Raw genomic sequence first — 13,154 nt, forward strand, 5'->3', positions numbered from 1 at the left:
CAGCTTCGGAAAAAAACAATCCATCATAACTCTGTAAATGAAAATAAAGTAAGAGTTTATCCATTTATTGGCCTATAGTACGGATATTTTCTGCCCTGCAATACACAGTTAATGAGTTATTTAGTACACAAACAATAAACATATTAGAACGATCACATTGGATGTACTTTGCGATCGGAACTACTACCTGAGCTTCTGTAATAGGAAACCAATCAACACTTTCCAACCAATCAGAATTGAGAAACAAACACAAATCATCTCATCTGTATGTTTTCTAGCTGCTTGTGCCTGAGTGTGGTTGCGCAACCTTTGCAGATCATGCTTCCTTAAAAAGCAACAGTCCGCTCGTTTCAGAAATCAGCATACTTGTGTTCAAAGAAAGAGGTCCCAGACATTACTCATGGCTATATATAACTTCTAAACTTCTATTACTGGCCGTCATAATTTGGCATTACAGCGCAGTATTGCAACATTTTACATATTTTTTTTTCCTCTTATACAAACATTTTTTGTTTTTTTTTACATGAACACACCAGATATACAGTATGTAACTGTGTGTATAGAGTATAAATCCTCTCTCATGTTTTTTTAAAAAACAGTGTCAATCTGATGAAAACTAAGCTGGATCCAGAAGGACTAGGAATCGTTTTGTTGGGTCCATTCCTGCTCGAGTTCTTCCCCGATCAGGTAACGCAGTGTATTCGGCATTGCGCCAACACGTTGTTCTTGTTAGTTGGTGAAACGTCTAAGCTTACAGATTGGAAGAGTCAAAATCCTAATACTTCCAGACAGCCTCTGTTTGTGCATGGGATTTATGCACAATTGAAACATTGATTTGTTTGCACCCTTTTAAAGGTGCTGTGGCTTAAACATGTTTTTTTGTTTTTTTTTATTGTTACACCATATAGACAATTCAGCTATATGTGGTTCTTCTCCAAACTTTTTCCACAAAGCTAGAGGCACGCAATTGTATAGGATGTGTTTGGATGCAATACATTTTCAACAATATTTCCTTCACTTAAAACCATGCACGTGCTCCATTATAACAATGTTTCATGAAGATATGCTTTGCATGGGTTGGAGTGGAAGATCTTCTGCTATAAAGCTCCGACCTCAACCCAATTGTGAACACCTTTGGGATTAATTGGAATGTTGATTGCACCCCAGGCCTCCTCACCCCACATCAGTACCTGACTCTACTAACACCCTTGTGGCTAAATGAACACAATTTACCACAAGAACACTCTAAAATCTAGTGAAACATCTTCCCAGAAGCAAGGATGTTGTTAGAACAAAAAAGGCATACAGATCTTATGGTGAGGTGTCCACAAACTTTTGTCCTTATAGTATATTTTGCAGCTTGTATATTTTTAGTTATTGTAATTGCAGTTATCCACCATGTGGGCCTTATACCGATCAGACATTATATTATGACCATCTGCCTAATATTGTGTCGGTCCCTCGTTTGCTGCCAAAACAGTTGAAGCACGTCGAGCATTAACAGCATTAACTTTTTCAGGAGCTACAGGAGCTCATCTGTTGGTTTGGACCACACTGCTCAACCTTCGCTCCCCACGTGCCTCGGCCACTCACGACCCTGTCGCCGGTTCACCACTGTTCCTTCCTTGGACCACTTTTGATAAGTACTGACCATTGTAGACCGGGAACATACCACAAAAGCTGCAGTTTTGGAGATGCTCTGACCCAGTCGTCTAGACATCACAATTTGGTCCTTGTCAAACTTCCTCAAATCCTTACGCTTTCCCGTTTTTCCTGCTTTTAACACATCAACTTTTCCAAAATATTTACTTGCTGCCTAATAAATATATCCCACCCACTAACAGGTGCCATGATAATGAGATAGTGTTATTCCCTTCACCAGTCATAATGTCATAATGTTTTGCCTGATCCGTCTAAAAACAATCCAATTCTGTATAAACAAGCAATCGAGCTACATGTATGCAAGTTTTTTTTGTTTGTTTGTTTGTTTTTTTTTAAATCACAACTTTTTCTGACTTACTCTCCATCTTTTTATTATTGGTTCAAGTAATAAACTCCTATATATAAAATCTAGTGTAAACAATATAAAGTACATTTATTCAAGTAGCTGTTTGGTTTCAAAATCTAATCGGTGTAAGCCATGCGTGTTTTATCGTTTATGCTGTGAGAACAGAGCCGTCCCGCCTGCCGACTTGCGCTAACGTTTTTGTGGTATAACTCTGGCTTTCCTCTCCCTGCTAGGATTTTTATGTTTATGTATTGGCAGCTACGACTTCTCTTTACTAACGGACGTCGCAGTTTAGCCCATGTGCCGAATATTCGGGTAAAGACGGGGAAATAGAAAGCGACGCTTAGATTTACTGTTACTGTACAGCTTCTCTTGCTGCGTGTTAAATAGATCAGGGGTTTGGGGATACATACTGGCAAAATGCCTCCATTTGCTGTTTCATCATACAATCGAAGCTCGTTTCAGAAACACGCACACGCTGCTGTAGTTGTGTCAGCGCTACACGGCTAGACTGAGTTATTTGGCTGCGTTTTGGGGTCTCAGCGATGCATTGAACTAGGCTCCGGGACTCGCTAGAGCCAAAAAAAACGCAGGACTTATGCTTGTTTGATCTGGCCCTTGCGCTTTCGGTCCAGAAAAATACTTTTCATGTTGCCTGAGTGGCATAATTTCATTCACTTTGATTAGTTTGTGCTGGACAGAGATCTTTTGCCATTTTCTCCGGAATGGGGGGAAAAAAAGCATTAATTAAAGTTCTGTGCAACAACATTTTCGAGGGAGGTCGAGTCAGTCAGTCTGAATGATGCTTTTATTTTATGGCTTTCACCCACACAGTTCATTACATCTACTTGTTTTACCCACTTCAATCCACCTGATTTGAATTATGGTAGATTCGATCAATCAGATCTGTTCATGTGTGGAGAGACTGGGATAAAGAACGACTGCATGTGGTTATCTTGAAGGTGGTCTTGCATTTGAACACACACACACACACACACTTAAGTATCCTCTTGCCATTGCAGGACTCAGGGATTCCAGACTCATTTCCTGTGTACCACTACAACGGCCTGAAGCAGTCCAACCACAATGAGAAGGTAACACGCACGCACAACCTCACCCATATCATGCCCATGCACATTATACACACACACGTACTCCTTGATCTCAGCTGACCCCCCGCACGTCTTTGAAACTCGTCTAAATGTGATTATTATTAAAACAATGTTTGTGTTTAACTTCTAACCCGTTTCAGCAGCCCGCTTACTTCTCCACTGGTCTCCTAAGGGTCGGTCAATTGTTTCTGACTTCAATGGTCGACTGCCTTTGAAGCCCCTTCTTGACGACACATTAATTAGCATACGATGTTTAAGCACTCGAGGAGGGTTGTGCCGCGTTAACGTCGGAGGAGTGTTTTCCTGGTTTATGTCCCAATTTACTCTTTCTAGCAGACGACTGCACTGATGGTACGAGACGAACATCCGTTTGATCCATCAGTCATTCCTACAACCGTGTAACGTAGAAGGACGCAATCGTGGTTTTTATTAAGGACAGTCCAAACATCATCTTCAACATACGTACGTAGCCACTGGTCCGAGAACAGGCAGACAGTGTTAACAAACGCATAGCTTTATTTATATTCGAGGCATAGGCACAGATCCAAAACTTTTACAAAAGAACAGGATCAGAAAGTCATAAAACATGGCATCAAAGTTAGTTGATGGAAAAATACATTTCGACTTTAAATAGATAAACTATAGGAAGAGATATGATTAGAAGTGCATTCACACTGTATGCCGCAAAGTGCAGTGTGCACTAAGTGGGTATTACCTGACAATACACAAGTCGCAAGATACAGATGTTGCATCCTAAAGATTTTTTGTTATACTGCTGATCATCTGAAAATATCGAATCCTTGCTGAATATGCGGTATGAAGCCTTTTTGGCACTATTAGGTGCCACCCAGATGAGGCTGGGTTCCCTTTCGAGTTTGGTTCCTCTCAAGGTTTCTCTAAAAGTTTTTCCCTTGCCACTATCGCCACTGGCTTGCTCATTAGGGATAGACTTAGACTTATTAGGCACTTAACCTATAGGCACTTGCATATAAATTAAAATTTTATAACCTATACCGACCAGGCACCAGACATTAAAACCTTATGACCAGTGAAGAACACTGAATATCACTTCATCATGGCACCTTTTAGTGAGTGGGATATATTAGTCAGCAAATGAACATTTTGTCCTCAAAGTTGACGTGTTAGAAGCAGGAAAAATAGGTAAACGTAAGGATTTGAGCGGGTTTTTTTACAAATAGTGATGGCTAGACGTCTGAGTCGGAGCATCTCTAAAACCGCAGCTCTTGTGGGCTGTTCCTGGTCTGCAGAGGTCAGTATCTATTAAAGTGGTCTAAGGAAGAAACATTGGTGAACTGGCACCAGGGACATCTGTAACTCAAATTGCAGAAGATGTTTAAGCTGTTAATGCTCAACAGGTCGGGACTGTTTTGGTCATAATGTTACGCCTGATCAGTGGCCATAAAGTTATGCTTGGTCGATGTATTTATCTCAATAAAGCTGCTTTGGAACAATGTCCAATGTCATCCCAGCCATTTGCACTATACTGAGCAGAGATGCTTTAAAACCCATTTCCAGACAGAGTACAAGTTTTTTGGTACTTCTCTGTGCCAATATTGAAATAATTCAACCGATGTAGAATTAAACCATCGGGGCCATCACAGAGTCCATTATTTAGCTCTTTTCACTTGCATTAAGTTACTCTTTAGTACGTAATGGCATTTAAAACCTTTAGTGTTGGGCTTATGAATGCGTCCTACTTCAGGAACAAAAGTGACGAAGAAAGTGAAATGAAGCATGCATGTGTTAGTGCCCACTAAGTTGATCTTCTTACTCACATGACATTTGTGTGAATGCAATACACAAGATGTGCTCGTTTTAACAACAGGGTTTCCATGAAGTCCTAAAAAGTCTTAAAAAAAAAAAGGTGTAAAATCTACAAATAAATACTTTTAAGCAGATCTTATTTTTTTGTGAGATTGGTCATCAATTAAATTTTTAATAAGGTCTAATAAAGTCTTAAATTTGACTTGGTGAAACCTGCAGAAACCCTGAATAAGCACTTGCTGCATGATGACTCAACCATTAAGAATTAAACAACTAATTCAGTTAAATGATGACAAGGCCATAGTTAAATGAGTAACTTCCTAATTAGTAAGTCATGCTACTCCCTCACCCCGGCTTGTAGAACTTTTTTATATTTGTGAAGCCTTTAATTAAGAGTGGGTGCACTAGACAACTTCAAAACCGTTTCAAAATCACTTTGGCCTGTAACTTGTATATCAGCTCAAATCAGCTCAGCCAGTGACAGACGTGGGAGTTGTTGCCACTTGCCAGTCACTGCTCATAGTTTTGATATTCTTAAGCTGGGATCCTCATCGCTTACTGTGACCAGTAGCAAAGTGGTTTTCCCCGACCTTGCAGTGAGGGCCATTTCCCATTTTCCACACACTTACCTATAAAGAGCCTGATGGCATTAACACACTATCCCAAGAGTAAGACACACACACACTGCCTGCCTCGTATATCAATTTATCTGTGTGTGTATGCATGAGCAAGCGACCTCTGACTTCCAGAGGAAGTACGAGAGATTGAAGGCTGCCCGTTCTTATTCCAGACAAAGTATCGTCAATCGTGTGAAATGAAATATGTGTACATATGTACACAGGGACAGGAGATTTGTGCAGCGTACAGAGAGTCCTGTGGCAAGTGCATTAGGAACAGCGCTTTATCTTTTTAATCAGCGGAGATTCGAACGTGAAGTCGGTCTCCTCGTAAAAAGGCAGTTGCTGTGTTACCGGTTTCCAAGGGGACCATGCTAAAAACGAACCTCCAGAACACGGATCGCTTTTCTGGAGAAGTCATTTAGGATGAAGTGTCCATGGTCTAGCCATGAATCAGGTGTGTTTGGCATCTGCTAATATTAAAATAACCCTTCTCATTCGCTCAATTGTAATCTAAATTTTTTATTTATTTATTTTTTTTTTTTAAAGAGATAAAAAGTATGTAAATGTATTCCATAAGACTTCTGCACCTGTCAACAGCTAGTTTGGCCTTCATGAGCAAGCTGCTCCAGCTGTGTCTCTGTTTTGAAGGTTGCCTTCTCCAGACTGCATGATTCAACTCAAGAACTTTGAGGATGGATTTGGACTGTAATTAATATCAACAGTCTGCTACAATAGCTCAGGACCAAATGAACTGTTGCATGAACAGTTTTGCATGTAATCGCCCATCACTGTGCACCTCAACAATGATGGCGCTGTAATGAATAGACATTACAATTCGGTGTCGCTCAGATGAGGATAGGTTCCTTTTTGAGTCTGGTTTCTCTCCCGCTTACTTCCTCATACCATCTCAGGGGAGTTTTTGCATGCCACAATCGCCACTGGCTCACTTATTAGGAATACAATTATAATTATAACGAAAACACTTATAGGCACTAAACTTTTTTTTATACAACTTTATAAATCTTTTTAAAGATGCTTTGAGAAAATGCCCATTTTTAAAAGTGCTATACAGATTTGAAAAAAAATTAATCAAACTCTTTCCATAGATGTTTGATAGGATTCAGGTCATGGCTAATAGAAGCTTCGGAATAGTTCAGTGTTTTATTCTTGGCCATTCCTGGGTGCTTTGAGCTATAAGTTCTGGGTCATTATACTGTCAGAGGACCTCAGCACTCCTCAGGTTTCGGTAGGCTCGGGATTTCATTATTCCCAGCACAAATCTAGCGCTCCCGATGCCAGATACAGCAAAGCAGCCCCAAAACACACTCAAGCCTCTTCCATGTTTCAAAGTCAGTATTGCGTTCTTTATTTTTGATCGCTTCATTTCTGCATCTATAAACATACCGCTGATGTGCCTTGCCAAAAACTTCCATTAACATTCTTTGGGTTAGCAATTGTTTAAGGACCCAATTAATTTGAAACATCACAATAAAAGTGACACTTGGACTACCAATGAATGTGTTCACATCTGTAAATTGTAGCAACGCAATTGTTGATTCTTGGCACACAGAACCCCGCTGTGTGTTTCACCACTGTTTTAAACATGTTGATAACACTGTCACCAGAACTAGCATGTTTTTAGTTATATCATGCACAGAAGGTGGCACCAGAATTCAAACAAACAACTGTCTCTCTTTCACTAGGCAGCCTATATGCTTTAATAATAGTTAGTTTTATTATTACGAATGTAATTATTTCCCCGAGAGTGGCAGCTTGGCAGTACTAGGGCTTGAAACCATGACCTTCCAGTCAGTAACCCAAAACCTTAACTACTGAGCCACCCCTCGATCCCCTACACTACTGCACCCCTCGACCTCCTATTCAGACGTTTTGGGGGGGGGTCAAGTCTTGGTATCACCAAGCTGCCACTCTTTAGTATCATACAGTACCATCTATTACCAGACTAATCGTGTTACTACAAATACAAATTCATTGTTGCCCTGTTTGTGCACTATGGCCGGCTCAGACAGGCACGGGAAATTCTCGTTTGGAGTCTTGACGCTTATTCTAATATCTCTGAATCATAAATAGTTGGCTGCACTAAAGGGACTGTGGCCAGCAACAACCAAGTATAACAAGTGTCTAAGGTTCCTTATAAATTAGTAACACCGAGGTCAATGCTGACTAAATCTTTGGACCCGAGTGTAAGAAAACAAGCCAGCCTTATCTTTCAGGAAGCGTGAGCTTTAATTTGTTATGGCTTGTAAGAATAATCTAGAGCACTTCACACACTATCCCAAATAAAGTAGAGAATTTTTATGAAGTAATTCTTACACCTCCCGGTTTTTCCATTCTGCTGCAGCCCGATTCTTACATTCTTTAATCTTCATAGCAGGTGTTTACACATTCTGTCCAAGAGAGAGTATCTATCCCCCCCTTGTAGTTTTCCATGTCAAGGTAAGGCAAATAAAGACACTCTGTGTCGATGGAAAAAGCAGCTGACTTTTTCCATTGGAAGGATGGGTCAAGAATAGGTTATCGGAGGCATACAGAATATATAGAATATTAATTTGTTGTTACTAAAATTCGTGTATCAGTTTTGAGAAACGAAAACTCCCAGAAGTTGATTTGACATCAATTTATATGTACATTAAAAAAAAAATTATGTTGAATTTAGCACTACATTTTACTGAATAGCAAATAATTTATTTTATTTGTTTTTACTGGATGACTGAAACAAGTTGGGACACTAAAATTTAAATAAAACAGATCATGCAATTATTTGCAAATATCATAAACCCCTATTTTTATCACAATAGAACATAGAGAAATGTCAAATGTTTCTAAAAAATTACAAAATGTACCATTTAAAGGAACAAAATAAGTTAATTATATAATCTGTCTAAGACTGTGTTTTCAAATAGGTAAAATCAATATTGGATGCCCGGAACTCTTAAGCTCATTAACACCTCCAGAAATCTTTGCATATTTGAGCAAAACAATGCTAACTGCATACTGCATCTATTACGATAGCATGACTCTATAGTAGAAGAGTCCGGGTGCTGAACTGGCCTGCCTTCACTCGAGAACTTTTACCTTTTGAAAACATTTGTCACTTCATAAAACGAAAAACACAACAAAGAACACCCAGAACTGACGAGCAGCTAGAATCCTGTATCAGACACATGGGAGAGCATTCCTCTACCAACAATTAAGCAACTAGTCTCCTCAGTTCCCAGATGTATACCGACAGATGTGATTCTACACAGTGGTAAACATGGCCCTGTCCCAACTTTTTTTATACTTTTGCAGCCATCAAATTCCATATGACATTTGTTTTTCCTTAAAATGGTATCTATTGTCAATTTAAGCAATTTGTTTTTTGTTTAACTAACTTTCAGTTGTTTCACTAACTTTCAAATCACTAGTATAAAACCACACTATCTGACATACCAATTTACTGACATACTTACTGACTGTTTCACAAACTTTCTTTCTGACTGACCTTTGAATATACTAATGCATATACTGTACATATTGACTGGCTGACATACAGACTGCTTAGCACGGTTACTGACTGACTGACCTTTCAATATATTTATGCCCATAGCTACTGACTGACTTTCATATTTACTTAATTACGTAGTGTCTTTGAGTACATGTATTATTCCTCAGTGTTCAGCCCAGACCACACAGAAGAAAAAAAAGAATGTTCTGTGAGTGGAGTTTCAATTGACCGACGCAATGTGTCCTTGTTTTACCTACAAAGCACCAAACGCAGCATGGTTTTTTTTTCCGTCTCAGTATGTTCATAATTATATTCTTAAGAGAGCGTGTTCGCTGTACCGAGAAATTACGCAGGTCAACATGCAAACGAACTCAAATTGTTCCCAGTCGAGAACGATTCAGACGAGTCGCATGCTCGTTTTGGAAGGAGTTAAATCGCACAATTGGAGACCGCGAGCAGACCTCGGATTTACGTCTTCTCGGGTCGTCGAACCTCTCATCTCAGCCATGTCGGCATCCGGACCGTTCCGATATGGCCTTGACCGTGACACTGAGCCATCTACACACGGTTGCCATGACACAGTGCTGTTACACATGCATATGGCTCTTGTGATGTTGTACGTAAGGCATGTTAAGCACGCGCTCTCACTAATGCGCACAAAATATCCTCATATGTTTTTAATGCAATCTCAACTCTCACTCACACCTTAGTAATGGTTTTCAGTTATGAAGGGCCACTTAATCACATACACACACAGAGGCAGCGTTGCACACATGGTCACCATGGCATAGTGTAGGTTGGGTTCCACACTGGCAATGAGAGGCCCTCCATATGGAAGCCATCGAGCACCTCAGGTCTCATGATGTCATTGCAGGAGGCCACGTCTGTAATGAGAGGCAGACTGACGCTCGAACACTGACCTAAAATTTAAACACTGTCTTCCGACCATGGCCTTCCTCTTCCTGCTTACAGCAATCTTCTGGTCATCACTTTGTTTTCTGTCCAACATGAGCGTTTACAGTACATACGGATATGTTTGACTGTCTAAGGACTTCTCACTGGCCCTCAACTCCGCATATTTCAGTCAACTTTACTGGCGTGACCACACGAGGGTTCTGTATTATCAAAGCAATCATTTTCTTTAACTTTTTTCTACATTTCCTTGCACCATGGCTTCACCGGCTTGATGGTGAAGTTGTAATTATATTGTCCGAAAAGATTCACTTTTTTCCCCATATTTATTTATTTAGTGGTGTTGGGGTATTTATTTTTTTTTATTATTTATTAATTTCATTTTTTTGGACACTGGAGACATCAAATTTGCACAACGCAACTGATCTCCTGGAAATTCCCCCTTATCATCCTCATCATCAAAACATGTTCATTCCTTTTTGTCTTAAAGACACAGAAAAATTGCCATGTAACTTGAAAAGCACAAACTCCTTTGCCTAAAGATTTTCCCGTTTAGGACAAAACTTACTGACTGTTAAAAAAAAAAAAAACACTGTTACTGCCTGTTATTATTTCTAGCTGTGATGTTGACACTGGAAACTCCTTCCATAACAGTCAATGTGTTTTCTTAGATAGTTAACCGCATGTTTTTATTTTATCCGTCTACTGTCAGACTTTGTATTACGTGGCAGGTTTATCACAATGTTTCTGCATTTGCACAATACTTGCACAGTAAGACTGCGCCCCATGTTAACTTATGAAAGATTGCCTTTTTTTTTTTTTTTTTTTTTTTTTTTTTTTTAGGTCTGTTTCATGCATCGATTGCTGTAATACTTTGCATGCAGGGGTTTCTCAATCTACCTTAAACAAATTGCAGGCTGTTCAAAATTCAGCTGCTAAAATCCTGATAATGTCCAGGTCGAGTGAGCACATCTATCCAGTTTGGCTTTCTCTCAGGTTTCAGATTGACTTTAAAATCCTAATGCTGACTTACAAGGTCACTCTAAGGCGTGATCTTCCCCGCTTGTCTGATTTCGGTCTTCGAGTTGTTCCGTTCGGACCGGGTCTTTTCTTTTTCGTGCCCCAAAACTTTGGAATTCTCTGCCCATTAAGATCATACCGGCTGAATCATTTAGTGTTTTAAATCTTAGTTTCTCAGAATATCTTTCAGGTGATTAGTTTTTTCTGATGTATGTATGGTGTTTTTATTTACATTTTTTTATGCTTGTGAAGTGCTTTGAAAACTTTTAATTAAAATACATAAAATAAATTATTATTACTACTACTACAGAAACTAATAATTAAAAAGTACAGATTGTTGTATGTGAGCCTCCTGGGACGGCTTTCTAAAGTGAAAAGCTTAATCTTGTCTGACTCTCTGCATACAGGTGAGTTATGTCGAGGGAACCGCATTAGTTCTCGGCTTCGAGGATCCCATGGTGCGTACAGACGACACGCCGATCAAGCGCTGCCTCCAGACCAAGTGGTCGTACATCGAGCTCCTGTGGACCACCGAGAGATCTCCATCCCTCAATTAACCCCTTCACCTTATCACATCTTTCACTTCAGGACCCCTGCACGCTCTCCACATCCCTGAATTTCAGGAGACTGGCACAGCGCCCCGAACTAAATCCCTACGATCAACGATGCTGCCTGATTCGCATCGGCTCGCTCGTTCTCATCTTTCATTTCGCTCAGCCTGTATGTTTAAATAAAAAATGATGATGCACAGGGTTTTGGTTACTATTAGAAAACCATCCTATTGAATGAAATGATTAAAATTTTTGGTTTTGGTTTTTTTCTCAAAGGTGTTAATATTTTTCTGTTTGCAGATTTTCTATGGAATTTTTTTGTTAATTTGTTTACAAAGCTAAAAGACAGCATTATAAATAAGTCGAAAGAAGTAAGAATAAGCCAATCAAATAAGTCCTATAGATCCTTGGCTAGATTTCTGGACAAATGTAGATTCGATGGTGGCAATTGTGTCCAAGGTTTAATTTGACACGAGCCTCCCGGTGATTCAGGCTACATTCCGCAGTGTTTATGTAACGTGGAGAAAATAAAGCCGGGCTCAGTTAAGACCGGTTTGCAAAGGAATGCACTACGACCCACAACAGGAGGAAGAGGAGGATAAAAAAAAAACCGAGAAGGAGGACGGTGAGACAGTATTGGTATTTGATCTTGGATGTGAATTAGCTCTTTTATTGGTTTTTTTCTTTTTTTGTTTTTTTTGCCACTGCAACAGTGCCATCTATTTATTGTTCACTGGCCCTTAGGTGAACAGACGAACAAACCTGTTCATTATTTATTCTGACTCAAATGATTTACCAAAATAAACTTTTTATGTCTTATTGCCTGGATTATGTCTCTGTCTTGTGACTGCTTTGTTTCTAATAATATCATTCCAACATTGACATTTCCGGAATGTACATTTCAGGAACTGCCCCTAGTGGCAGTAAGTATAAGGGCGGTATGTAAATCAATAGACAGGTGTTTTGAGTATATATATATTTTCTCTGATTCTGCTGCATATTCTCTGGTCCATGATGCAATATAAGGATGAATGTGTGAAAGAAATATGTTTCTTTTTGCAGACTTCTGGTGTCACAGGAAGTGCCTGTTAGGCTTTCTGATCCTGTAGATCATTAGATCAGCTGCTCAAGCCTCAAGTTTTTCCATATGGTTGAGTCTGATCATTAAAGTGTTTTCCCCTATGGGCAACATATGTGACATATGGAACAGATCCCTCATGCACCAAAGCGACTCGTCCACCCCCCAAAAAAAACTGTAATTATGTCCAAGATATAAAACGCAGAGTTTTCATCAAGCTCTCATATAAAGACTGTTTTGGCACCACATCAAACATGTCATTTGACTCATGTTCAGCAGTAAGTTGAATTCATAGGCTGGATTCTTTATAAAAAGATTAAAATAAAAAAAAGCTCAGGGTCTGTGTTGCACTTGTGTACGTTTGCCCCAGGTATTTTATTTTAATAAAAATTTTATTTACAATTTAAAGAAATTGTAAAAAAAAAGCTAATAAATCAAATAAAAAAAGTTGCCAACAGCAGCCACAATGGGACAAAAATGAAAACTACACTTGGAATGTGTAAAAAATGCGATTTTTATATGTATGTGAATGTATAAAAGCTTTTTATATGTATGTGAAT

At 39.3% G+C, this 13,154-nt stretch overlaps 1 protein-coding gene across 1 annotated transcript in view; it reads left to right on the forward strand.

The window, feature by feature from the left end:
* mindy3 (MINDY lysine 48 deubiquitinase 3) overlaps nucleotides 1–12,344 on the forward strand; it is a 55,176-nt gene extending 42,832 nt beyond the window's left edge. The window contains exons 13-15 of the mRNA XM_083529355.1: nucleotides 600–687; nucleotides 3,031–3,102; nucleotides 11,373–12,344. Coding sequence (XP_083385481.1) covers nucleotides 600–687; nucleotides 3,031–3,102; nucleotides 11,373–11,522 — 310 coding nt within the window. The 3' untranslated portion in view covers nucleotides 11,523–12,344. The remainder of the gene's footprint in view (nucleotides 1–599; nucleotides 688–3,030; nucleotides 3,103–11,372) is intronic.
* The last annotated feature ends 810 nt before the right edge of the window (nucleotides 12,345–13,154 follow it).

The sequence above is a fragment of the Silurus aristotelis genome (assembly GCF_946808225.1).
Source record: "Silurus aristotelis genome assembly, chromosome: 25".
NCBI lineage: Eukaryota > Metazoa > Chordata > Actinopteri > Siluriformes > Siluridae > Silurus > Silurus aristotelis.